The 27,385-nt window shown below is 47.6% G+C and overlaps 1 protein-coding gene across 10 annotated transcripts in view; it reads left to right on the top strand.

The window, feature by feature from the left end:
- Synj2 (synaptojanin 2) overlaps window positions 1–27,385 on the top strand; it is a 97,528-nt gene that overhangs the window by 60,200 nt on the left and 9,943 nt on the right. For 6 of the 10 annotated variants that reach the window (XM_029471526.2, XM_029471525.2, XM_021186237.3 and 3 more), the window contains 18 exons: window positions 1,593–1,765; window positions 3,532–3,613; window positions 4,196–4,345; window positions 4,445–4,610; window positions 6,341–6,532; window positions 8,936–9,017; window positions 10,132–10,272; window positions 12,101–12,293; window positions 14,843–15,001; window positions 16,427–16,583; window positions 17,741–17,858; window positions 18,900–19,118; window positions 19,222–19,300; window positions 19,816–19,984; window positions 21,040–21,207; window positions 22,325–22,459; window positions 25,507–25,619; window positions 26,642–26,750. In XM_029471526.2, the coding sequence (XP_029327386.1) occupies window positions 1,593–1,765; window positions 3,532–3,613; window positions 4,196–4,345; window positions 4,445–4,610; window positions 6,341–6,532; window positions 8,936–9,017; window positions 10,132–10,272; window positions 12,101–12,293; window positions 14,843–15,001; window positions 16,427–16,583; window positions 17,741–17,858; window positions 18,900–19,118; window positions 19,222–19,300; window positions 19,816–19,984; window positions 21,040–21,207; window positions 22,325–22,459; window positions 25,507–25,619; window positions 26,642–26,750 (2,605 nt within the window). The remainder of the gene's footprint in view (window positions 1–1,592; window positions 1,766–3,531; window positions 3,614–4,195; window positions 4,346–4,444; window positions 4,611–6,340; window positions 6,533–8,935; window positions 9,018–10,131; window positions 10,273–12,100; window positions 12,294–14,842; window positions 15,002–16,426; window positions 16,584–17,740; window positions 17,859–18,899; window positions 19,119–19,221; window positions 19,301–19,815; window positions 19,985–21,039; window positions 21,208–22,324; window positions 22,460–25,506; window positions 25,620–26,641; window positions 26,751–27,385) is intronic. The other 4 variants (XM_029471528.2, XM_021186239.3, XM_029471530.2 and 1 more) reach the window with 2 other exon arrangements.

Genomic DNA, 27,385 nt, shown 5'->3' with positions numbered 1-27,385 from the left:
AAGTTCGAAAGAAGTCTCTTATAGAGACACCTTAAAGTCCCCATGGTAGGGATGTGGCCTATGTGGCTTCTACTGCCACCCTGATCTCTGACCCCTAACCCATGGCTGGAGGAAGCCAAGTCCACCTAGAGTGCTCATTTCTCATTATATAGAACAAAGCTACATGCGTGGATCAGGAGCTTGCTGGTTGCCAGCTTTCTTTGGCCAGACTTGCTTTTCCTGTTTAGTTTGTTGCTATGGGCAACAAGCTTAAGAAATATCTCCTCCTACTTCTCTTGGCAGCAGTGCTGACTGCTTATTTTAAGGAAGGTGGGGAGAAAGGGGGCACTAAAGAAAATCAATCTCAATCTCTCTCCCTTTTCAACAAACCCCAAGTCTTTCGAGCTTGAACCGTAGAAGGGACGTGCTCAGCTCCCCAGCCCACCCCACATTGGTGGCGATGCCAGCAGTGAAGTGAAGGTCTCTCTTATACCCAGAGGACAGAGATGGCCCAGGAGTTAAGGATGAATCCTGAGCAGGTAGAACTCACACTCTACTCGGAGACCTCGGCTATGGCTCTAATTTCCGAGCATTCCTCACCAGTCAGAGGCCAGTGCCTGGCAGCCAGAGGTTATCATTCCACAGCTGGGCAAAGTGCTGGCTCCAGAGGGTAACACTCAAAGCCCCTAAGTTCTTTGTTTTTCTTTTTTTTACTTGCCTAGCCTTCCCTTTCCCCAATAGACTTTCTTGAAGGTGGCAGAATGTGTTGATTTACATTCTGGCTGGCTGGGGGAGTGATCCAGGGTCCTCCTAGTTCTTTGGAGTTCTCAGAGCCTCTGGCTGCACAGATGTTGGCTAATATAGTAAGGTCTGAGACATGTAGCTGAGGAGGGCAGGTAGCCTGTCTCCTCCTCTTTGGTGAGCAGGCCAAGGAAGTTTGCCAGACTAGGGAAGGGGAAAAGTGGGGAAAGGAGGCCTCACTTCTGTGAGGAGGATCCTGACCCATCCACAGCGCTGTGCCATATTTCTCTCTGGGTCCTCCCACCATTACTCTGGCTCCCGGGCTGGGCCTCGGTCACATGGGACAACAGGTCCTCCATCTTGGGTTTCCCCACTGTACATACCTGTCATCCATCTCTGGAGTCTCAACTATTATTGAGCCCACCCTCCCAGGACTGGTGGCCTGTCCAGAAGTAGCTGGTTACCCGGGTAACAGGGACTAGATTATGAGCTGCGCAGCCTGCCACATGTTGCTGTTCTTGAGGGCTGGGCACTTGGGCCAGCTGCAGAACAGAGCTAGCCTTCCCTCACCTGTGACCTCTGAGCCCCACAAGAGTGGGATGTCCCCCAGAGAGACACCCTTGCTGTGGGCTCTTTTGCCCAAAGGGGACCTCCTGCCCTTATGCAGGCAAGATGCTCTTTGTGTCTTCTGCCTGCCCCCTCCCCTTGTCTGCCTAGACTTTTGTCTTATGTACCCCTTTGGAGGTCAGGGCCAGGCCACAGCTAATGTACTCTAGTGGGTGACCCTGGTGGCCAGAGCACTCAAGCTACTGGAGGAAGAGCTTTCAACTCCTTTCTGTCTGTACGCTCACACATCCCCTTTCCCTTTTCAGAAGTTGCTCTGGGCTTCTTGCCACGCGGGCGACACACCTATGATAAATTTTGACTTCCATCAGTTTGCCAAAGGTAGGAAGCTAGAGAAATTGGAGAACCTGTTGAGACCTCAGTTACAGCTACACTGGGAAGACTTTGGCGTGTTTGCGAAGGGCGAGAATGTAAGTCCACGGTGAGTCTTGATGGAGTTTCAGACTCCTGCCAGGGGAGGAGTCTAGAGGCTTTGTTGGCTGTGGGCACCTCCACAGGAGTCATTTCCCTCTGTGACTGCCTGGCTGCACTTGTGGTTTCCTGAATCATCAGCTCTGTGATGTTAGTGATCTGGGGTCCTCCTTACTCCTCTGTAGTCAGAGACATTTGCCTTTGAATTTAGTGAGAAGATATCTGGATAAAGACATAAAGTCCAAACATAAAGGATGGCATTACAACACAACATTGAGCTCAAAGCTGGCAATGTAGCTCAGTTGGAAGATTCCTGCCTAGCATGCTGGTTCAGTCCCCAGCATCAATAAAAACTATGTCTGGTGGTGCACAGCGCTAATCCCAGTGCTTAAAAGTATAGGTAGAAGGATTAGAAGTTTAAGGTCATGGATTGTGAGTTCTAGGCTATCCTTGGCTATCCTGGACTACCCAAGACTCTGTCTCAGAAACAATACAGAATAACCACAAACCCAACCAAACAACCAAACAAAACCCTCTGTGCCCAGCGACGTGACTTAGCCACACTGGGGCAGGACCTATGAGCAGAGCTGATACAAAGTCAAGGGACCCACAGCACTGAGCTATCTATGAGTGACCTTGTTTAGAGTAGAGCATAAAGGAGAACCCGCTTCCTGCTACCACGGCCTGTTGTTGGAAGGAGATCTCAAGTTTATGAGATCACTTCCGCACTAAAACTCTCCGGCATCCGAGAGTGTCCTCACGGTATCCACGCTGGTTGCCATCACAGACACATATGCAGAGCAGCAGAAACATCGTCGCCAGGAAACTGAGCAAGGCCATGCTCTGCCTTGTCTCCACTCTTACTGTAAAAGTATCTCTTCACTGTGTACTTCTATCATTCCCATACTTCCGTGCTTCTCTTGGGGGATGTTTTTGTTTAATCTCACTGCCAAGGTGCTGCCTGGCTCCCTAAATACCAGACAGCAGGGCTGTTCCCTACAGAGGAAACACACTTGATACCTTCCTTTGGGCAAGAGTTGCATTGCAGTTGGGGGAGGGTTTCCATGTTAAGAAGCAGCAGTAGGTAGGAGTCACTCGACTTACAATTGTTTCACTACCTGATAAAACCATTTTATGTCAAGCCCCTATAAAATTAAAAAACAAAAGGTTGCGTTGCTCCATCCTAAGTTTGCCTGCCTGTGTATGTTTGCCAGTGTGTGTCTATAAACAAACACATACAAAGGCAAGGTCCTTTTTTTTTTTTTTTTTTTGGTTTTTCGAGACAGGGTTTTTCTGTGTAGCCCTGGCTGTCCTGGCACTCACTTTGTAGACCAGGCTGGCCTCGAACTCAGAAATCCACCTGCCTCTGCCTCCCGAGTGCTGGGATTAAAGGCGTGCGCCACTGACCAGCTTATATGATGTCAGACTCGACTCTGGCTTCATTCACCAGGAATGAGGCTTCCGGAGTGGGTTACAAAGTATCTGTAAAATGTTGTAGAATAACATTGTATTCGTTATAGATAACGGTACCAGCTGTGCTTACAATGACCAGGGAGGTGGGCTGCTGAGAGTGTGTTTCCCGGCCTGCCTGTCCTTTCTGCAGTACAGGATCTCTCGGATGTGCGCACTGGGGCTTCTGATGAGCTACTAGGGAGAGACGAGGGGTCATCTTCTTTTGGAATACGTTTCTTTGGAGTAGACCTAGGTCACTGTAGAGCTGTAGTTACTGCTCTTGCAAGCATACCTGCTGATCCCTCCGTGTCTCCTGGCTGTAAGGTTTCAGCAAGGCACTCTGCGGATGAACTGTCTCGACTGTCTGGATAGAACCAACACTGTGCAGTGCTTCATTGCTCTTGAGGTGAGCTCCTTGGGCCATCTGTGCCATGTCCCGAGCCATCAGTGAGGCTTTCCTGGGTTGACTTTCCAGCGATAGGTCAGATGACTGGGATGTTCAAGGGGAACATTTAGAGTGGTGTCCTTGGTGACTTCCTGCTTGCCACCATATGCCTTTTCTGTCACCCAGACATTGTGACCCAATGGCTTCAGGTACCCTTAAGAAGCAGCTATTCCTTAGAGAGATAGTCTTGAATATACCTCAGAGCCAAGGCAGTGTGAAGCTGGCTGAGATGAAGGTCCTGAGGCCTGGGGAGGGAATACCTGAGTGCTAATGTGGTACTAACTTCCTGGCTGACCTATTAAGCTCCATCTGTGCCACCTCTTGTCCTCCACTGCCTTCTGACAGTGGCATTGGATGACCTGAAATCAGGCAGTCAAAAAGGGGTAGGGAAGATGGCCTAAGCAATGCTGGGGGAGTCAGGGTAGGGAGTCCCCTTCTATGCAGCCAGTGCTCCTCATCCACAGTATGAGTAAGGTGCTCACTCAGAAGGATCGGTCGGTTTTCTAGACATCTATTGGTAACTGTGGTTGGTTCGTTTCCCAGGTCCTTCATCTGCAGCTTGAGAGCTTGGGGCTGAATTCAAAGCCCATCATTGACCGTTTTGTGGAGTCCTTCAAAGCCATGTGGTCTCTGAATGGGCACAGCTTGAGCAAGGTGTTCACAGGGAGCAGGGCCCTGGAAGGAAAGGCCAAGGTAGGAGGGAGAGGAGGAGGGGAGGGGCAGGGGGAAGGAGGAAGGAGCAGGAAGGAGAGCTGCTTAGATCCCTCTCACCGGGTGTTTGGGCTCACACAGGTGGGAAAGCTGAAGGATGGGGCCCGGTCCATGTCTCGCACCATCCAGTCCAACTTCTTCGACGGGGTGAAGCAGGAGGCCATCAAGCTACTGCTAGTCGGAGACGTCTACAACGAAGAGTCTACAGACAAGGGACGGATGCTGCTGGACAACACGGCCCTTCTGGGTAATGGGGTATCCACAGCCTTAAGAGCATGAGGGGGCAAGGTGACAGCGGCCCCAGGACACCCAGTTATCTGATCTAAGATGGAGCTTCTGATCTATGGTACCCCAATGTGTTCAGTTTATCCAAGAAGCCTGATGTCTCTGTACAGTTGCCCCTCAGTACCCATAAGGCACTGGTTCTAGGTTCCCATGGGTAAACTCCACAGATACTCAAATCTCTCAGACCTTGGGGTCAAACCTAGAGTCTGGCACATGTTTGACAAGCACTGGACTATGAAGCTGGACAACCCCAGCCTCTTTCTACTTTGTGTGTTGAGACAGGTTCTCACCGAGCTGCCCATGATAGCCTTGAAGTCACTGTGGCCAAGGAAGACCTTAAACTTTTGATGTTTCTGCCTCAGACTCCCAAGTATCTGTGATTACCAAGTGTGCCACCAGGCCTGGTTTCTATAGCGAACTCTCCATGACATCTTATTCCTTTAGAGAATATGAACTTTACTGTTCTGATGGAAAAAAAGAAGAGGCAGAGCCAGCATGTTCAGTTATTTAAAAAAATATTATGTTTTCGAAACCTTTGGTGTTCTGGAAAGATAAATGATTCCATGTTAAAGTAGCTTTTCAAAAAATATATATATAATATATAATATACATATATATATATATTATATAGACCTTTCTCTTCTCATTGTTTCATAATTGGGGATCGTTTAACTTTCCAGGGTGATATCAAGTATCTGCTCTGTGGTTAAATTCTAACTCAGGAAAACTAGCGCCAACTTCAGGTTCCATAGTGATCTTAGTGGCATACCTGAGATGTGAGTTGCTGAGTTTAGCTGTCTTTTTTTTCTCTCGATATATTTATTTTGTTTTATACATATGAATGTTTTGCCGTATGTGAATGTCTGATGATTTGTGGGCTAAAAGGGAGATTGGATCCCCTGAAACGGGAGCCATGATGGTTGTTTGTCACCATATGGGTGCTGGGAATTGAACCCAGGTCCTCTAGGAAAGCAACAAGGGCGCTGAGCTCTGAGCCATCTCTCCAGGCCCTAATGCTGCTAGGTTTTAAAACTGTGGATATATTTTGGATCGCTAAGAAGATAGAGATAGAGATGCATTGTTTTGGTTTTTAATGCCTTAGGTTTGAGGTCAAATAAACAAAACAGTCTTTCAGGTGTGCTGGATGGGGAAGGTAAAAAATTGCAAAGATGCAGATTTGGGTTTATAGACATTTAAAGATCCATCCATCCATCCATCCATTCATCCATCCATCATATATACACACACACATATATATATATCCATATATATTTACATATATATATATAGCCCATACATATATTGTTTACCATTATTTGTAAATGTGACACGTTATTGCAGTTCAGTTGTTCAGCTTACTTTCATTTCCCCCGATTCGTTCTGCAGGATCATGGTCTGAATAGTGAGTGCTAGGCTTTCCCCTGAGTCTGGGAGAACTCCTGTCACTGGGTGCCCTGTGCCTCAGCTGTAAGGTACATTTCCAGCCCCATCTCTTCATGCTTTATTGCAGACAGGAAAGTGAAATGGTTAGGGTAGGTGTCAGCCCTCTGTCATTCTCATATGGACCATGTTCAGGTCTGTTGTCCTCAGCTCATGAGTGGCATTCTCTGACAGGCCACATCTCATACAATATGGGAGGGTTTCTACAGTCCGGGCTGCAGAAAACACATGCCTTTTTTTGCTTCCTAACAGCGACCCCCAGGATCTTGAAGGCCATGACAGAGCGCCAGTCAGAATTCACGAATTTCAAGCGCATCCAGATTGCTGTGGGGACCTGGAATGTGAACGGAGGAAAGCAATTCCGTAGCAATCTCCTGGGGACCGCGGAGCTCACAGACTGGCTCCTAGATGCTCCTCAGCTGTCAGGAGCACTGGACTCCCAGGGTCAGTAAGGGTGGCGACCTGGGAAAGGACACACATAGTCCCCTACAACCTCTCCCAGCAGCTTGACTCTGCGAGTGTCACCTTGTAAAATTTAGTACTGATATTTGTGTTGTCATTTGTCAAAATGTTTAGAGGCACCGTGGTCTCACCTATTAGAGTGACGCCTTGCACTGTTATGGTTAGCTACAAGGCTGCTTTCCTTCCCTAAGTACTTGGAGGAGTTTCCAGGGAGTAGCTGACCTTTAAATATACAGAGATTTTGTGGTGCTGGGGCTAAGTGCTAGAACTAGTTATGGCCTACAGAAGATGCAGCCTCTAGTCTATGCTGCTGTCAGGGGATGACAGAGCAAGGCTCACTGTGGATGTCGGGCATGCTGCAATCCTGTCTTTCTCCAAGGCGACTCCAGCATGGACAGCCCCAGTCTGGAACTCTGAAATCCTAACTAGCACCTGAAGCTTTTTTAGTGCTGATGAGATAACGAGTGGGGGTGGGGACATAGTCTCTTCCACGAGGAAGAACCTTCCACCTGTGATCTTATGTGATGGATCACAGTCAAAGCACAGTAGCCCTGAAAATGCATAAAACTGCTTGTGTGTGTGTGTGGTGTGGCGGTGGTGGTGGTGGTGGCGATGTATGTGTGTGTTTGTCAAGGTATACATGGCACAGGTGAATTCCATGTATAGAATTGGGTGTCATCCCAAAATATCATTATTTGTGTGCAGATATTCCAAAATCGGTAAGTTGCCTATGCCAAGCATTTTGGTAAGGGTCATTTAACTCGCAGCAGTGTTGATTTAGAAGCGTAGCTGCTTCCTGCTCCCAAACACAAAACAGGTTCATGCCTGGGTGAGGGGTAATTCATGGTCTAATTGCAGGCACCCTCTCTTGCCACATACACATGTGACCCTCACCTCAGGGAAGGAAGGTATTAGGGTCCACAGTTTGGGGACACCGGCATGCTCATGACAGTGGTGGCTTGCGTTAGCACTGGTAACACAAGTATCTAAATGACAGCAGAGAGTCTGTCTGTCTCCTGCCAAGGATGTCGTCTTAGTTAGGGTTTTACTGCTGTGAGCAGACACCAGGACCACGGCGACTCTTATAAGGACAACATTTGATTGGGACTGGCTTACAAGTTCAGAGGTTCAGTCCATTATCATTATGGTGGGAAGCATGGCAGCGTCTAGGCAGACATGGCACTGAAGAAGGAGCTGAGAGTTCCACATCCTGTTCTGAAGGCACCTAGGAGACGATTGACTTCCAGGCAGCTGGAAGGAGGGTCTCAAAGCCTACCACCACAGTGACACACTTCCTCCAACAAGGCCACAACTCCCAAAAGTGCTACTCCCCGAGTCAAATATATTCAAACTTACCACAAATATTCAGCACCTTTCACTGAGGAGAGTCCTCTAACACCAGAGTGGCCCTCTTCTGCCTTTACACCAGAGTGGCCCTTAAGGCACACTGTTAACTGTTGGGCAGGAATGTCCCTGGGGAAGCTGGTGGAAAGCTCCCCAGAACCCACCAGGTTCAGGGTCAAGAATGCATTGGCCTTGCCGTTCCCAGCTAACACAGACAGATGAGAGGTGCCGTGCCATTTAAAGAGACAAAGAGGCAGCTTTATGATTTCAACCCATTCAGCTAAGGTGGCCAGCAGAGAAGGACATGGAGAGCTTGCTGGACTTTTGCTTCAGAGGCCCCTTCCTCCTTGGCAGGAGTCACATCCTTTCTGCATTTAAAACACTGTGTGGTCTTGATGGCTCAGGTAGATGTATGTCTGAGGAAGTGGCCGCGGAGGTCTGGTAAATGGCTTCAGAGATTCTATGATGCACTGGCCTCCTGTGTAGAAAGGAGACAGCTCTGGGTCACTGGGCTCTACAGCCAGGCATCTACAGAGCATCCCATCAGAGGCTTCTAGGCAGGATCCCCTTTGACCAGAAGCAACCACCCCTGGATCAGTCTGAAAAATACTTGGGAGCCACAAAATAAAGATGAGATAACGTTGTTCCCAGATCACTTAGGATCCAGCCGGAGAGATGATGTCACCTGGAAGAATAAGAGGATGCTCTTTTGAGGGCCGGATTGAGTCAAGTGTTTTGCTCCTGGTATCCAGCTTAAATTCTGTGCTACCTGGTGATGTGGCAGATTGTTCTCTCTTTGCAGAGAAAGAGTCGGCGGTTCAGGGATGTTCACAAGCTGCCCCAGGCTGAATACAGGGAAGGGCAGAGGTGCCATGACGATGAGCACAGGAGGCTGTGAGGGCAGGCTCCAGTGGCTTGGCTGCTACGAGTGGAATGGGTTCTAGCAATGAGATGTGGTCAGGAAGAGAGGAAAGGCCCCTGTAGACAAGCAGCCTGAGATCTGGCGGTTCTGATTTCCTTATCTCCTGCCTTGTTCCCTAGATGATGGCAGTCCTGCTGACATATTTGCCATCGGGTTTGAGGAGATGGTGGAATTGAGTGCGGGAAATATTGTCAATGCCAGGTAAGGGGCCAGGCATGGAGAACAGGGTGTCCCTGGACCCGGTGCCTTGCCAGATTTGGGGCTCCAAGCACCCCTGGAGCCAGCTTGTTCCTGGGCCATTTGAGTCCTTCTGGCTACATTCCCTGCACACACTGACTGACTGACTGAGTGCTTTTCCTGCTGATTAAACAAACAAAGAAGGACTACAGTGATAGGCTCCAGCTGGGGCTTTGTGTTGTGGCTGAGTCACACTGTCTCAGGAAGTGGATGTGTGGGGTGGAAGGGGGAGTGGTGCATGCTGGGAAGTGCCTCTCTTTACACCAGGCAGGAAGGGGAGACCCCAAACCACTGAATCAACACTTGATATAAAGAAAACTAGACATTCATTGCCATAGGTGACTCAACCTTATTTCAAGGACCTTTTTAATTGTAAAAATCACATGTATTATTAATTATGTGTGTGTCTATATAGACAGCAGCACAGTGTGGAGGTCAGAGAACAACTTGTGGAAATTGGTTCTCTCCTCCTACCTTGTGGAGCTTGGAGCTTGAACTTGGGTTGTCAGGCTCTGTGGCAAAGACCTTTACCTACCGGGCTACCTCATCATCTGTTAAGGAACTTTTAAATGGATAGATAGATAGATAGGTAAAAATAAAACAGGCTTTTGGGGAGTTCTAGCTTATTGTACTTAGGTATCATTGATGGTGTGGAACTACTGTGATATATAAGTTATAATCAGAACTGGGCCTTATGTCCCAGATCCGTAGGAAGCTGAGGTAGAAGGATTGTACAATCAAGGTCTGCCTGGGCTACAGAGTAAGTTCAAGGCCAGTCTGAATGGGTTAGTGAGTTACTGTCTCAAAAAGTAAAAAGAGGTATGCCTTTGACTAGCATGCACAATGTCCTAGGTTCAAGCCTCACTCCCACCAAAAACTCAAAAACAACTGAAATCAACAAAAAACAATCCAAAATGTGTACAAGTCCACCCGAGGGATTGATGCCTGGCTCCCCTGTTGTGGGTGCGGGCAGCATGCAATCAAGTGGAGAACAGATGGAGGTCTGGCTGTGGGGTTGGCAATGGGATAGGTGCTTCCAATTAGCTTGCCACACATCTTTGGCTTCCTACATTTTCAGCACCACCAACAGGAAGATGTGGGGCGAGCAGCTTCAGAAAGCCATCTCCCGCTCCCATCGGTACATCCTCTTGACCTCCGCACAGCTGGTGGGCGTCTGTCTTTACATCTTTGTCCGTCCATACCACGTCCCGTTCATCAGGTAAGGACACTTAGCATATAAGTATCTGGGAACCAGGGCTTATAAGTCTGTGTTTGGTTCTGTGAAATTCTCCTCATGCCCGTTCCCAGACCCCTAACTCCAGCCGGAAACAGGGCCTGCCTTTATTCTCAAAGCGTAGAGCAAAACTCCTGAGGGAGAATGGGCTTGAATTGGATATTGTCTGGCAATTAAAAAGCCACCACGGGAAAATCCTAACTCAGGAAACTGGCCTCCCAGGAGGAGTCAGGACTGATTTGGAACAAGCTCAGGCAGGGCAGGGAGCCGGTGTCTCATTCACATTTCCTGGATAGGAACGCTCTGAGCAAGCGCTGAGTGACTGCTCAGGAATCACCAATTGTTTTGCCTCTTCTAGAATTCTGGGTAGCGTTCATTTCATCTCATTATTGACTCTCTGGGGTGACAGCTTTGTGAGTGTAAGAAACAGTCAACATTAAGAAATAGGTGTCCACGCCGGGTGTGGTGGTGCACGCCTTTAATCCCAGCACTTGGGAGGCAGAGGCAGGTGGATTTCTGAGTTCCAGGCCAGCATGGTCTACAAAGTGAGTTCCAGGACAGCCAGGGCTAAACAGAGAGACCCTGTCTCAAAAACAACAACAACAACAACAACAAAAGAAATAGGTGTCTTTTAGGGGAGGGAATTTGCCATTTTCCAGGTTTCTCCTTGACTCCTATTGCTACATGGCCTGGCCTTGCTGCTGCCATTAGGATTACTAATGGCTAATGCAAGGTGTTAAACAGACCTCCCATCTAAGCCAAGAGGCCCGAGACCTGGCCAAGCACCACCGTATAGCAAGAGCCACTGGAATGTCCCACAGTGGCTCTTAGGCTCTGCATTCATAACCTTTTGTTACCTTCAAAACACATGGAAGGCCCAGCCCCTGTCATTGTGTTACTAGGGCAGTTTGGCTATGCCACAGGTTATCAAGAGAAGTCTGGGTAAAGGTTAATGCTAAATCCCGGGAGAGGTGAGGCAGGAGAGCAGCAGGTTTCCCAAACCTACCTGAAGACACCTTGTCCTCAGTTTCCTGCCCTTTGACCTCAAGCTTGTTTACTTTAACCCCCTGGCTTATCATCACACGCACACATCCCCTGCCCCCTTTGTCTTCCCAGTCAAAGGTGTACACCAGTCTCCAGCTGTGGCCGACTCAGGGAAACATTAACTACACAGCCGTCTGTGATCCCATGGCCTCACACACAGCAGGGCATCCCCAGTGCATTTGGAGAAGGACAATGTGGCAACAACTACCTAGGTCAGCTCAAGGCCTGTTTCCTAGTTCTCAAAAGTTTTGGTCTTTTGCCACATGGTCCCTCCTGTTCCTTACATGAGAGCTGAGGGGTATGGTAGGCCCATCACTGAGATACCTGCTGCTTCTGCTGGGGAGAGAACAATGCACAGCATTGAACAGACCTGTCTAAGCCAAGAGCCCAAGACCTGGTCAAGCACCACCATATAGAGAGGGCCACTGGAGAGTCCTATGGTGGCTCTTAGGCCCTGCATTCATACCCTTTTGTTACCTCCCAAACACATTGAAGGGTCTGCTCTGCTATTGTGTTACTAGGGCTGCTTGGCCATGCCCTAGTGTGGGGCAGACATGGGAATGATGTGTCTGCAGCTGGTGGAGGACCAGGCCCTTCTAAGCAGACTCGATTGAGATGCAACCCACCCAGGCAGTCCTTGGCAGTGAGAAGGACCGTAGACTTGACCGGTCATGTTGGTCTCCATGCTTTTGGCTACAGGCTCTTCTCTGTGTTAGAATGGGGTTGTCTTGTCCCATAGCCAACAGACTGCAACGTTCTTTTGTTACAGGGACGTGGCCATCGACACCGTGAAGACCGGCATGGGGGGAAAGGCGGGGAATAAGGGTGCTGTGGGCATCCGCTTCCAGCTCCACAGCACCAGTTTCTGCTTTGTCTGTAGCCACCTGACGGCTGGGCAGTCTCAGGTGAAGGAGAGGAACGAAGACTACCGGGAGATCACGCACAAGCTCTCCTTCCCTTCGGTGAGTGGCGTGCACTACTAGGTCTGCCTGCCCCGTTCTGCCGTGTGTGGCCTTCTGGGCCATAGGAGCTCCCACCTCCACAGCCATGAGAATCCACCTTGGGGGAGGGGAGACATGCTATCATTCTTGGTGGAGGAACCCAGCCCTTGGAGAGTTCTGTCACCTCAAGTCCTTAGGTGTCCTAACTATTCTTAGATGCACCCAGGGGTGTTTCTAATTCAGATGATGGAGGAAAATCAGGGTGGTCATGTGAAGAACAGTTGGTTCAAGCAGTATGATTTCATTTTCCTGGTGGTGGTAGTGTGGATTTAATTTTCTTCTGGTGCGAGTGCACATCACACACACACACACACACACACACACACACACCACCTCTGTTGCTGTTTCCAAACTGGCCAATCCTGACTGAAAAGTCATGGCCTCCCAACCCATCTGTCCTGTGTCTCCAGAAATGCACCCACACTGTCCTCTACTGGCAGCCCAGAGATTTCCATTCCAAAGCCAACAGACTTTATTTTCAGTTAGATTTTAGATTTCTCCTTCCCACAGAAAAGTGCTACCACCTCAGCCTGATGTGTGTGCCCCATTTGCTAGCCAGATAGTGTGGGTTAGATATCCTTGTCACAGATCCCTCCATATTCTAACAAGTTGGTTAGATCCTGGAATTCTTCCCTTGTTGGACAGATTGGGTTCCGATGATAATAGAGCCTTTAAGACCAGCCTTCCCAGGGATTTGGCTGCACAGCAAAAGTTCATCTGGTTTCAGTTATAAGTATCTGAATCCTCACTTTTATTTTTATTTCTTGAGTTAACAAATAAGCTGGGGAACTTTCAGTTTGTATATTGTCCACTCTTTCTTAGTTGAAAATGGGAACTTTGAAATGGTATTCTCAGGATACATTCCAATGACTGAAAAATTTACCATATGGTCCTTTTTCTTCTTCTGTAAAAAGAAAAATTGAGTGAACCTATAGATGCATTCTCTGTGCTAGTTGTGTAGATTACATTGTGATTTAAATTAAATTGACTGTATTTAATTAATTAAAAATCACTTGCCTTGGTGCCTAAGTAAGTGTTCTATTATTGTGAAGAGACACCATGAGCACAGCAGCTCTTAAAAAGAAAGCATTTAATGGGGCTTGCTTACAGTGTCAGTGGGTTAGTCCATATCATCATGGCAGGGAGCATGGCTACACAAAGGCAGACATGGGGCTAGAAAAGTATCTGAGGTCTGTATCTAGACCCACAGGGAGACACTAGGCCTGGCATGGGCTTTTGAATGTTCAAAGCCCACTGCTAGTGATGCACCTCCCCCAACAAGGCCACACCCACTCCAGCAAGGCCACACCCACTCCAACAGGGCCACACCCACTCCAAACAAAGCCACACATCACCAACAAGGCATCGACTTCTATTCCTTTTAAATAGTGCCACAATCTTAACATTTCAGGTATATAAGGCTATTGGGGCAGGGGAGCATTCTTTTTCAAATCACCACAACTGGTCAAGTTCAATGCACTTTGGCCAGTGGTCCTTTACTGGGCTAAATTGAAAACATTTCTACTGCCACAGAAAGCTACATGGTTTGGTTTGGGCCACCCTAATCTGTCTGTGCCATCAGTGTTGAGTGGAGGATTTGAATACCATACTACTGTGGTAGAGGGGAAGGTGGGTTTAGAGCCAGGTATGTCTGGGTTTGAATTTTAACTTTACTATGTACCAGCCTTACAGGCTTCAGGAAGTTACACAAAACAGACACTCTGTGTGTATGTGTATGTGTGTGTGTGTGTGTGTGTGTGTGTGAGAGAGAGAGAGAGAGAGAGAGAGAGAGAGAGAGAGCTAAGTGTCTGCTGCATGGACTCCTGTAAGGACAGAGCTCACTTGGAGCAGAACCCTGTATGATGGACAGTCTGTATGTCATGGTTACTGCCTTTGTGCTGGGGAGGAACTCTTGAAGGACTGGGTAGGAGTGGAGATGATTGGCTTCAGGGAGGAGTGTGATGGAGAAGTTTACAGTGCTGCACACAGATTTCCTAATTTGGGAAAAACCTCTCAAGATTCAGCTGTAACAGGAGTGCAGTGGCAGAATAGACATAACAAGCCGAGTGCAGTGGCAGAATAGACATAACAAGCCGAGTGCAGTGGCAGGGTAGACATAACAAGCCGAGTGCAGTGGCAGAGTGACTATTGGCATAGTGTTTTCCGTGTGGTTTGGGTTTGTCTGGACCACTCAAGGGCACTGTTACATAAAATAGAAACACAGGGATGAAGATACAGTTCATGTTTATCCTGTACTGCATACAAGTGGCTATGGAGGTGCATGCCTGTTATTCCAGCTACTTAGTCCTGGCCTACATGGGGCCCTATTTCAAATCATAATTAAATAAAATTGAGGAGAAAATTATGTAAGGATTTCTTGAGAGGTTTATAGGGTTAGGTAGAAATGAGACCCTGTAGTGGACAACTTAGCATTTTAGGAGCAATGTTCCAAGACTTGTTCCTCTCCCCTCTTCCACCTTCTTTACATTGGTGTGTTCTTTACAACGTAGGGGAGAAACATATTTTCACATGATTACGTGTTTTGGTGTGGCGATTTCAACTACCGTATTGATCTTACTTACGAAGAAGTCTTCTATTTTGTTAAACGCCAAGACTGGAAGAAACTTATGGAATTTGATCAGTTACAGCTACAGAAATCAAGTGGAAAAGTAAGTTGTACCTTTCAGCTGTCTATGGTAACTGTTACAGTGTGGAGGGCTCTCTCCTAACTGCAGGGACTGGTGCATTGAAATGGTGACTGGCTTTAGCACTGATTATGACGGTGTAGAAAATACAAATGAGTTGAGAGAATCAGGATAGCGCAGCTGCACAGGGTGCTGATCTTAACAGCACTCTGGGTGGCCACACAAGGGGCCCCTGAAGGAAAGCCACCCTCCGTATTCAGCACGGGGCGGGGGGGGGGGGGGAGCTGACTGGACTGGCTTTGTCTCTAGAGCACTGTCTTATGCTTTTAGACATGAGTCAGCTCTTCTAGGGCTCCCCAGAGAGGGTCTGCTCAGCCCAAGTCTTGGTCGCCTTCTAGTGTGCCCTTTGACAACGTCAGATGGATCACCGCTACACTGGAGGTGTTGAGTACTGGCGTATGTGGTCTACCTGTACTAAATACACTCATCGGTCTATGCATGTTCAGTCTTTTAAGGAACTGATTTGCTTCTGGAATAAGAAACTCCTGAGCAATGCTTTAGACTCCATTCCCGATATTTTGTTGCACTCCTATTCTCGTTGGTGAGGACACTAACACAATCATTTATACACTGATTTATAGTACATCGATTCCTTCACAGTGCCCAGTATATACACACTCATTGACAGACGGAGAGTAAAGTTGAATTATGTATCCCAGGTCATGAAATCAGCATACCAGGCTACAGTTGGCTCCAAAACATTGTCCATCGCAGAGCACACATGGGCTAGACCAGGGCCATGTACAGGTTCCTAGGGATTCGGAAGGCAGTGCCTACTCAGCACAGGTTCAGCTTCAGGCTTGCCTTTAGTTCTTTAGGGTCAGAGCAGCCCGCTTCCCGAGAACCACCACTTAACTTCTCCAGCTAGGACCGTTGCCTATTTCAGAGCCCTGCTCTCCTAGCAGGAAGCAGGTGAGCGTGCCCTCTGCCTTGAGAATGCTGCTGCTTCAATGAAGGAGGAGAGAAAAATGAAGGTACCTCTCCCTTTAAAACAAGACTCCGCCACATTTTGAAGTTTGCTCTCCTTACTGTGACGTGCACAGATGAACCCTGTCACACTATAAATCCTCTCATTTCCTCTGCCAAATTCTCACTGCCCTCTCTACCACATTGAGGGAGAAAGGCCCCAAAACGTGGGACACAGGCAGGGGGATGCTCAGGTGAGCCCAGAGTGATCCCTGTCTTGTGGTCCATTCTCTGTCTCCAAAGGCAGGTTTACAGGAGGGAAGGCAAGGTGCTACGATGCTGTGTGTGTGCCCAGCTATTAAAAGGCACGTAAGCCCAGGAAGAGACATGTCTGTGTGTGTAAAGTCTTCTACTTTTAGAACGCTTTGGAATGCACCCTTTTTCCCCCTGAAGATGGCCTTGTGATTTCTTTTCTCCAAATAGATTTTTAAAGACTTTCATGAAGGAGCCGTTAACTTCGGACCCACCTACAAGTATGACGTTGGATCAGCTGCCTACGACACAAGTGACAAGTGCCGTACCCCAGCCTGGACAGACAGGGTGCTGTGGTGGAGGAAGAAGCATCCATATGATAAGACAGGTGAGCGCTACATGTGTTGCTGAAACAGAGGTGGGGCAAGGGAAATACCATGGAGGGAGAAAAACGGCCACTCAGCCCAGTGCCCTGGCTGTGTACCACATTTTTCTCAATCAGCCAAAGGATGACAGATCATTCTAGATGTCATAGTTTTTGAACCGCCTCTATCCTGGTCTTTTGCCTGTCCATCATGGTTGCTCCTACCCATCCTCTAACCTTTACCCTAGGAGGGAAGAGGACTGGAGCTGTGGGCTATCTCCCACTTTTCTCATACCTTACAGAGCCCATTTTTTTCAACCAAATTCATACCTCTTTTTTTTTTTTAAGATTTATTTCATGTATATGAGTATACCAATGCTCTCTTCAGACACACCAGAAGAGGGCATCAGACTCCATTACAGATGATTGTGAGCCACCATGTGGTTGCTGGGAATTGAACTCAGGACCTCTGGAAGAGCAGTCAGTGCTCTTAACCTCTGAGCCATCTCTCCAGCCCAAATTTGTACCTCTTAAAACCTCAATTCCAAATGGAACACGAGGCCCGCGGATTTTTTTTTTTTTTTTTTTTGCTTGTTTTCCCCTTTTGGCTAGTGAGTTGTGAAGTCTGTTTTGAAGTCAATGATGAACAGAAAGGAAGGGAAGCTTATTAAAGTTGGAGCACCTGTACTGTAGAATGCAAATAGCCTTTCCACATTAAAGAGGGAGGTCTGCAGAAACTTCAAAGCCCAGAAACTAGAGCTACAGGGAGAAGAGAGGATTTTTTTTTTCTTTCTATTAGTCTGGGAGCGTCTGCATGGCCTCCAGGGTACTGGGAGGCAGGGCTGTTGAACCTCAGAGCCTCTCACTGTACAAAAAACACAGGTCTCAGAGGCGACAGACTGCTGCATCCTGGTCCGCTGCGTGGTGACCTGAGTGTGTAAGGGGTGGGGAGCGCCATGGTTGTTACTGTTCTTGGCAATCTGAACATGAAAACCTTTTTACCCCAGCCCCAATGCAGCATAGGCTTAACTTTAAGCTCAAGGGTGGAGGCAAATGAGCCTGAGCCAAGGTGGTTAGGGACAGAGATCTGTGCGACAAGGAGTCATAATCACATGTGTGCGTGATAATGGTTTTCTGTCTCCTGTTGGCTGTCGGCCTCTTGAATGGAACCTGGCGAGCAGCTGGTGAACTCAACCTTCTAGACAGCGATCTAGACAGCGATCCCCAGATCAGACACACCTGGTCTCCAGGCACTCTGAAATACTACGGCCGTGCAGAGCTGCAGGCGTCTGATCACAGGTAAGGTCCTCATTGGGGCGAGCGTTGGCTCTGCCTCCCCAAAGATATCCTGTCCCTGTAAGGATTGGAGAGAGAGAGAGAGAGACAGAGACTGAAACAAAGACAGAGACAGAGAGAAAGAGATGGGGGGTGGTCTGTATATCGCCCATTGTGAAATAATAATTGTTAGCATTTTTGTCATTGATTGTTCTATATCATAAATGATGTTATTCATGAAAACATCAAAGATACAGCCTGCACAATGTTGTATCTTTGAAATGTCCTCAGTCACCCTGCCGCACAGCTCGCTTTCTTGGTAGGTTTCCAGCTGCAGTCCCGCGTAAGCTTACAGATCAGGGTCACCCGTTTGCAGCCGCTGCTCAGCTCTAAACAGAGCCATGGGCTGACCCACCCGCTCACCGGTGGATGACCATTTTCATCTAGTATTTGCATTGCGACAAATAGTGTACAGTTTTCCTGTGATGGCTTCAGGCTGTTCAATACTCTGGGAAGTTGTTTAGCCTTGGCCACTCTGTGCTAAGGATGGAAGGAGACGGCAGGAGGCAGGGAGAGGGACGTCTGATGGCAGCCTCTGAGAGGATTTGTTAGCTTGCTAACACCTTCCAAGAAATGGTAGTAGGGTAGCATAAGACAGGTGAGGGAGATTTGATTCTCCTGCAGGTGCTACTAGAGCTGTGTACGTTATTGTAAGGAAGGGAGGGAGAGTGGTACCTGGGTCAGGCAGTGACTCAGACCGTTAGCTCCCTCCCCTGTCAGCAGAGTTGAGGGGAACCAACCTTGTATAGAATCTTTATCCTAATTTCTGTGTTTCCTTAGAATCAAATACTAGAGATGAGCTTTATAAACAAAAAGAGGTGATGTTTTGAGACTCTTACCATGGATTGATTGGCATGTGGCCATGTGAAGAGCTTCTAGTCTGGCAGCAGCCTGTGGGTTCATGGGCCAACAGAACGGGCAGGGACAGAGGCAGGTTGGAGGCTGGGATGTGACACCTGCCTAAGCCAACGGTTCTCTGCCGATTCTTCCTTGTGTCTGATGCAGACCTGTGCTGGCCATTGTGGAGGTGGAGGTTCAAGAGGTGGATGTAGGAGCCCGGGAGAGGGTCTTCCAGGAAGTGTCCTCTGTCCAAGGCCCGCTGGATGCCACCGTTGTTGTAAACCTCCAGTCTCCAACCCTAGAAGAGAAAAATGAATTTCCAGAGGACCTGCGCACAGAACTTATGCAGACTTTGGGGAATTATGGGACGATTATTCTAGTCAGGTAATCCCCGCCCTTGAGACATATGTTCTGGGGTGTCTGAGGGATCCAAGAGAGCTGCTGCGTTAGGTTTCTGGTATTGACGAGCTAATCCCCTGTAATGCAGGATCAACCAAGGGCAGATGCTGGTGACGTTTGCAGACAGCCACTCAGCTCTCAGTGTGCTGGATGTGGATGGTATGAAGGTAAGTGGTGTTTCGTCACACTGTGGAGTGGGGCTGACTCATCCCCATATTTACATGGCCATGATTTCCTCTGGCCAGTGTCCTACCTGTGTAGGTGCCATGGTGCATTGCAGCTGGGATTCTCCATCTGGGTCTTGTGTCTTGAAGCTGGCCTTGTGCCACTAGCAAAAGCTCAAAGTATAGACTTCTCACTCAGTTCTTTGCTTCCACCTTTCTTTTTAGACTGTTTTGGGGGACACTGTTCACACTTAGTTCCATCTTTATAAGATCCTGGTTTAAATTTGTACAAAGTGAAAAGCTAGAGGTGTTAATTCAACTTCCATCCGATCATGCGTACGAGCACACGCGCATGTGCACACGTACACTCACACACATGCACTGTGCGCACCTAGGGCCTGGACTTTGGGGTTCCTTAGAAAATTGTGATGGTTGCACAGATTGGAGAGAGAAGTGCTTTGTGACTGAAGGGAACCATGGTGACTTTCTTTGTTCTCACTAACTGGCTCTCCTCCCAGGTGAAAGGCAGGGCCGTGAAGATTCGACCAAAGACCAAAGATTGGCTAGAAGGCTTGAGAGAGGAGCTTCTCCGGAAGCGAGACAGCATGGCCCCTGTGTCTCCCACCGCCAACTCCTGCTTGTTGGAGGAGAACTTTGACTTCTCGAGTCTGGACTATGAGTCCGAAGGTCAGTGACCTGCCCATGGCAGGCCTTGCCCTAAACCCCACCTCACAAAGGTTCCTGAGGGCATCTGAAGTGGGAAGGGTTGTATCTCTGTGATAACTGTAGGTCACATCCATGTGTTCCAGTGTTCATATGTGGGGGTGACGCAGGGTGCTGTAAGGGACATCTCACACACACTAACGTTGGCTTTGAGGCCGTTGGCAATAGGCATGAATTGAGGTGGAGAGCTGGCCTGGGGTCCTGGCTCCCATGGCTGTCAGCAGCAGATTCTCATAGAATTCTTGGGCTAGTTACATTAGCTTCACTGTGTTTAGATTCCCAACTTGGACATTTTTTAAGGCAGGAATTCTTCCTGTGGTTCACATTTCATAGGTCCATAACTATGTTTTATATTAGTGTTAGTGTTCCTATTGCTGTAATAAACACCATGACCAAAGCAACTTGGGGAGGAAACAATTTATTTCATCTTATAGTTCCACATCATAGTCCATCATCAAAGGAAATCAGGGCAGGAACTCAAGGCAGGAACCTGGAGGCAGGAACCTGGAGGCAGGAACCTGGAGGCAGGAACTAAAGCAGAGGCCATGGAGGAGCGCTGCTTACTGGCTTGCTCAGACTGCTTTCTTGTCTACAGTCAATCTTATGGAAGCATTTTCTTCCCAGATGACTCTAGCCTGAGTCAATACATCTAACTAGGATTATAACATAAATATACCTAGGACAATGTAACCTTTGACCCAATTGACTCTGGGTCTGTGGCAAGGCAAGAGCTTGGGGCAGTGGCTACTCCTCAGTGCACAAGAAGCAGAGAGAAAATACCCGTGTCCTCTTTTATTCCAGTTGGGCCTCCAGGCAAGGGATGCTGACCCCATGTCAACAAGAGCCCTTCCTTCCACAGTTAATCTTCTCTAGACACGCCCCCTCTACCCCAGATACCATCTCATAAGTATCCCTTAAGCCAATCAGATTGACAGCCAGCAAGGCAGCTGCACTGGTGAAAGGCTGGACCACTCTAGCCTGATCTCTCTCACCCTCATGTGACTTGTTCTTCCTTGAAGGGGATGTTCTTGAAGAGGATGAAGACTATTTAGTGGATGAGTTTGGCCAGCCTGTAGTCTCAGACAGTGAGCTCGGTGGAGACAACTCTTCCGATACCATGAGCTCCTTGACACCGGCCAGCAAGTCTCCCGCACTGGCTAAAAAGAAGCAACATCCAACATACAAAGGTAGCTCCTCCCCCGATCTCCTGGGGCAGGGCTGGAAATCCCTACAGAGGCACATTCAAGATCTACACCGGGATGTGTTGATTGTTCCATTTACATACTGTCAGATTATGCAGAGGCCTCATTATGTCTTAGAATGAAAGAAAACCAAAAGGTTGTGTAGAGTGAATTCATATCCTGGACTAAATGGTAGAATCTTCCATTAAGTTGACTCTTGGTGCTTCCAAAATTCCAAAGCTGCTTTCCATTGTCAGTCACTATGTCCCTAACTGGAGAGAAGCTCTAACCAACAGCACAGGACCCTTGGGCTAGGGCTGGGAATATAGAGCTGACAGGAAATTAAGCTGTCTCTTTGACAAGAGAGGTACAAAGACTCACCTACCTCCATGTATTCCTTTGATTAAATAACACTCCCCAAACTCATCGGTAGCTTGCCATGCTAGAACCACTGGTTGGTGTTAGCACTTTGAATTCCTGAGTCTGCCATAGGGATTTTTGGTAAGGTATGTGTGACAATTATATACACAGACATGTTTGGCAAATGATAGCAGGCCAGCATTGGTGACCCTCACACTCCTCCAGTTTTCTCTCTCACAGCTTTGGCCCCTCTTGGTCTTCCCAGAGTCATGTACCAGCCACGGTGTCAGGCACCCAGGAGGTGGCCCTCTGAAGCCTCTAGTCTAAGAGTTTGCTACTGGATGCCAGGCTAGCAAAAGAAGGGAGAGCTCTTCTGAACTTCCAGATCAGCAGCCACATTCTAGAAGGAGGAATTAAGTTCTCTTCCCTGTGGTGGGTGTCTCGTAGGAGCTCTGGTGTCACCCTATCTTCTGCCTGTGTAGAGGTGTGGCTAATCATTTGGGAAGGAGATGGGCCTATACATTAAACGTGCCAGAGTTCCTCAAGTCTGGTAAACCAGGCCCATGGTTTGTTGAGTGTCCCAAGCAGGCATTGGGTATGCCCATACTCCCAACAGAGGGATGCTCAAAATCACTTCAAAATCAGCCCCACCCTGGGCATCCCATAGCACTTCTGCCTACTACAGTATGCCCTGCGCGCAAAGACGTTTCTGACCCTTGCGTTTGGATGAGATCATCTTTCTCACAGCTACCATGTCCTTCAGACGACGCTCACCTGGTGACCTTAAAGCAGGAGCTGGAAGTTGCTGGGAATTTTCGCCACCGTTCTCCGAGCAGGTCCCTGTCCGTCCCCAATAGGCCTCGGCCACCTCACCCACCACAGAGACCCCCCCCTCCAAGTAAGATTTGCTTACTCTGAGCTTGCCACAATGCCTGCTGGGAATAACCAACTGCACCCCTCCTGCTATTGAAAACACAGCTCTAAACTGCTGCTAAGTCCCTCTGACGTTCCCTCCACCCGGGCTCCTTGTTGTCTAACTATAAGGCATGCTCTGTTTTGGGGGCCATTGGTCTCTAAAGGCGTAGGAAACAAAACCTTTCAAAGCTGTTCATCCAGGAACTTAGCTTCCACTCCAGATGTCTTAAATTTGAAAGTGTTACTGTGGAAATGGTTGTAACCCTTTGAGGAAAATTTTCTAGCTTTTCAGTCAAGTACTTCTTTCTTCGACAGATAGCCAGACCTGCTCTTTAGGAATCTGATCCACCAAGAGACTCAACATGCACATCCCTAGCCTGGGCCGTGATCTAGCTCCAGTCCCTGTGTTTCTCGCTCTCTGAGGACAAGCCCTGTTCTCTCCTGGGTGCTTTCCTTCCAGCTCCTCTGATAATGCTTCTGCCATCAAACTTGCCTTAATCTCAGAATAACCTTGTGGCCTGCTTTGTTTGTTTGTTTGTTTGTTTTTGTTTTTGTTTTTGTTTTTTGAGACAGGGTTTCTCTGTGTAGCCCTGGCTGTCCTGGAACTCACTCTGTAGACCAGGCTGGCCTCGAACTCAGAAATCCGCCTGCCTCTGCCTCCCGAGTGCTGGGATGAAAGGCGTGCGCCACCACGCCCAGCTGTGGCCTGCTTTTTTATTTGTTTCCTTTATTACTGTATACTTCCCCCACCCTACCCACCCCCCACCCCCAAACATTGGCTGTCAAATACAGACTTTTTGAAGCCATTCCTTTTAAAATTGGATTCACCCAGAGCTAACATACAGCAGTAATCAGTGTCAAGCCAGAAATGTATCTTTGCTTTGGTGAACTTACACTCAGAAAATAGAAAAGATACTAAAATATCAAGTTCATAAGTTATTTGTGGTGGGAAACTGAGGCAAGAGTGTGAAGAGTTTAGGGGCCAGTATAGGCTACATAGTAAGATTGTGTCTCAAAAATACTCATAAAAATTGTATAATTAGGGCTGGAGAGATGGTTCAGAGGTTAAGAGCTCTGGCTGTTTTTCCAGAGAATCTGAGTTCAATTCCCAGCAACCACATGGTGGTTCAAGACTATAAGATCTGGTGCCCTCTTCTGGCATACAGGCAAAACACTGTATAAATCTTTAAGAAAATAATAAAGATTTATTTTTTAAAAATTGTATTAATAGGAGCTGGAGAGATGGCTCAGAGATTAAGAGCATGTGGCTGTTCTTCCAGAGTCCTGAGTTCAATTCCCAGCAACGACATGGCTCATAACCATCTATAATGGGATCCAGTGCCCTCTTCTGATGTGTCTGAAGACATCAACAGTGTACTCATATACATAATATAGATAAATCTAAAAAAATTATATAAATAAAATTCATAAGTCATATTACTTTAGAGATTTATAAAAAATAGTTAAAGAGTCAAAATCTAAAATTTACTTGGCTACTCACAGGTAACAGTTTTAATCAAAAACACTTCCATTGTTTGTCCAGTTGTATACATGTTGTCTTAGTCAAGATTTCTGTTCCTGCCCAAAATATCGTGACCAAGAAGCAAGTTGGGGAAGAAAGGGTTTATTCAGCTTACACTTCCACATTTCTGTTCAACACCAAAGGAAGTCAGGACTGGAACTCACACAGGGCAGGAAGCAGGAGCTGATGCAGAGGCCATGGGGGGGATGTTGCTTACTGGCTTGCTTCCCCTGGCTTGCTCAGCCTGCTCTCTTATAGAACCCAGGACTACCAGCCCAGGGATGACACCACCCACAGTGGGCCCTCCACCCTTGATCACTAATTGAGAAAATGTCTTACAGCTGGATCTCATGGAGGCATTTCCTCAAGGGAGGCTCCTTTCTCTGTGATAACTCCAACTTGGGTCAAATTGACACACAAAACCAGCCAGGACATGCGTGTATCTCTACACTGTTTCAGAAGAAAAAAGTGTAAGGGCTGAGACTGTGTGCTAGCCTGACCTGCATGAAACACTAGTTTCAATCCCTAATCTGCCAAAAAGAAAAATTTGACAAACTCTTAATCCTTTTACTTGGTCATTTGTTTTTATTTCATTGACTACATCATTAAATACTCTAAGCCATAATGTGTTAATATCTAAAACATAATTTATTTCTTGACTTAGGAACTTTAGGACTTTTATATTCTCTCAGACATTAAGAGTAAATATCCTAGGGCTGGAGAGATGTCTCAGTGGGTAAAAGCACTGCCATATAAGCCTGCTGACCTTCCCGGTGGTGGGCTCTGGGCTGCAGGTCAGATTGCTAGGATCCCTGTAAAGCCAGCATGTGGAGAGTGCCGTTAATCTCAGCACTCGTGCTGAATGGTGTGAGGGGCAGATGGAGCACCAAGAACGTAGAACTCGCTACCCTGGAGTGTGTAGTACAAATAGCTGGAGACCCTGCCTTAACAAGTTGGAAGACAAGGACCCAAGGCTGTCCTCTGACCTTACACGTGCATGCACTCACACACAAACACATGTTTTATACACACTTTATATACACACACACACACAAATACAAACATTTTTAAAAAACATTTTTAACATTTAAAATAACTGATCCTGATAATAATGTGTTTTAAACCACTTTAAAAAATCAATTGGTTTTTCTATAAGATTTAAAATCCCTCTGCGTGTTAGATGTAAATTCACATTCTAATCCTGCTTCCCTAGACAGTCTCCCAATAGGCCAAGCTATCAAGAGACTCAACAGGAAAACTACTTTGTTTTCTATGGTGCTTGGGATGGAACCCAGGCTGTGTGAGCTGCTAACCCACAGTCATAACCCCAAAGAAAAACTCTGGAGAGTCTCATGGGGCCTGCCTGGGAGCACTCTGTGTGGCTTGTGGGTCTGTATACCTGACCATGGGTGTGGCTGTCTTTGGGGCTGCCTCCCCTGAAACTTCTGATAGCTTGCGAGCATGTTCCCAAGTCACTGAGGCTGACACTGTCTCATCATTTTTCACAGCTGGCTTAATGGTGAAGAAGTCAGCCTCAGACGCATCCATCTCCTCTGGCACTCACGGACAATATTCCATCTTGCAGACAGCGAAGCTTCTCCCAGGAGCACCTCAGCAACCAGTGAGTCCTCTGTGGGGCTCCCAGGGAAGTGGGCAGCACTTCAGACCTGCGGGAGTAGTGCTCCACTCCAAGACCATGTGGATTACTGTGGATACAAGAAATATGTAACTCTGTCTCCTTAACCCTCTCCCCGCCCACCGCCTTATCCCCCAACCCCCTAATGCTTACTAGCAACTTCTTTACAGGACAGTTAAGTGACTGTGCGAGCACTGCAGAAGACACTTGGAATGTCTCTCCCCGCTCCCAGTTCCCCTGAAGAGCAAACCGCCCACTTCCAGACTCCTCTTCTACTCCCTTGTAATTCTTGCCTTTGCCTAGAGCATTGGGTGGTGAGGAGAAAAGGAGAAACGAAGATGAGTTTGGCCATTTTGGCATAAGATTAGATATAGTGTAGAACAGTTCAGAAAAACTTCAAGGGAGAGGGACAGAGGGCTGGGGTCCTCATCAGGAGGAGTCTGAGCTGCTGATGGGCATGCAGATGAAGGACAGTGACAGGAAGTGGAAGGCAGTACTCTACTGCTGGGGAAGTTACACAGGCTGGCAAGGCATGTGTAGTCTGGGCAGGCTAAGGAGCTGACTAGATTCCAGAATGTACAGTAACGTAACTGGGTCTCAGATGACCCAGGAGCCGAGTGAAGAGGTAGAAAATTCTGTTGGGAAACATACCTGGGAGGCGCTTCATACTCCCACCATGGGACCATGGGAAGTGTGGCGGAGACTCTGCTCTCCAGCTCTTCCTGGCTGTGGAGATAAAAGCAGAAGTTGGTGCGTCCACATCACCAAATCTGGCACCATGCTGTTTGGGAGCTGGTCTTGGTGGGTGGAGAAGGGCACCAGGAGATGTGGTTTAGATGCAGTAGGCACGTCTGTCAGCCGATGGGGTTCCCGTAGCTCACGTCCTCAAGCAGAGCACCGCCCCCCTGTACAGACAGACAAGCAGGTGATGGGTATACTGCGAATATCCGCTCAGAGGCTCAGTTCCTACCTGTTAATCCGTGTCTCTTCCGGATTCTCTCCTCAAGCCCAAGGCTAGAACTGGAATAAGTAAACCTTACAACGTCAAACAGATCAAAACCACCAACGCTCAGGAGGCAGAAGCAGCTATCCGGTGTCTCCTGGAAGCTAGCGGAGGTAGGTGGTCTCCTGGGAACCACCTGCCAGCCATAAGGAGTCCCTTTCTATCCACTCACTGAGAGTGGCCTAGAAAAGAGCTGGGTGGATGCTTTCTTTCTTTTCTTTCCTATTTTGCTTTTTTTCTTTTTCTTTCTCTTTCTTTCTTCCTTTCTTTCTTTCTTTCTTTCTTTCTTTCTTTCTTTCTTTCCTTTTCTCTTTCTTTCTTTCTTTCTTTCTTTCCTTTTCTCTTTCTTTCTTTCTTTTGTGTGTGTGCAATGTTCAATAGAAGTGGCCTTTTTATGTACTTATTCTTATTTTTTTTTTACTAAAAATTACATACTTAAAATTTATGAAGTATATAGAAAACAATCCCACGATGATTAAGCAGCATTTTAGAGATAAACAAAACTTTCAGTTCATGTTGTGCCAGTGAATCTGATGATCTGAGTTTCAGCGCTGGGGCTTACATGGCAGAAGGGGAAACTGATGGCCACAAGTTGTCCTCTGACCTCAACAAATACAACACAGCACTTCTGTGCCCCTCAGTATATGGCATACATATACACGTTCCGTGTACATACATGTGTTCCACATACATACCCTTGTTTCCCTACTTGGAATTCCTCCCATCTTTCACGTCACTGCTGCTATAA

Source organism: Mus caroli, unplaced genomic scaffold (assembly GCF_978045245.1).
Source record: "Mus caroli unplaced genomic scaffold, Mus_caroli_1 scaffold_18, whole genome shotgun sequence".
NCBI classification, from domain to species: Eukaryota; Metazoa; Chordata; class Mammalia; order Rodentia; family Muridae; genus Mus; species Mus caroli.
Note: the sequence above shows the minus strand (reverse complement) of the source record. Positions and strands in the feature narration are given on the sequence as shown.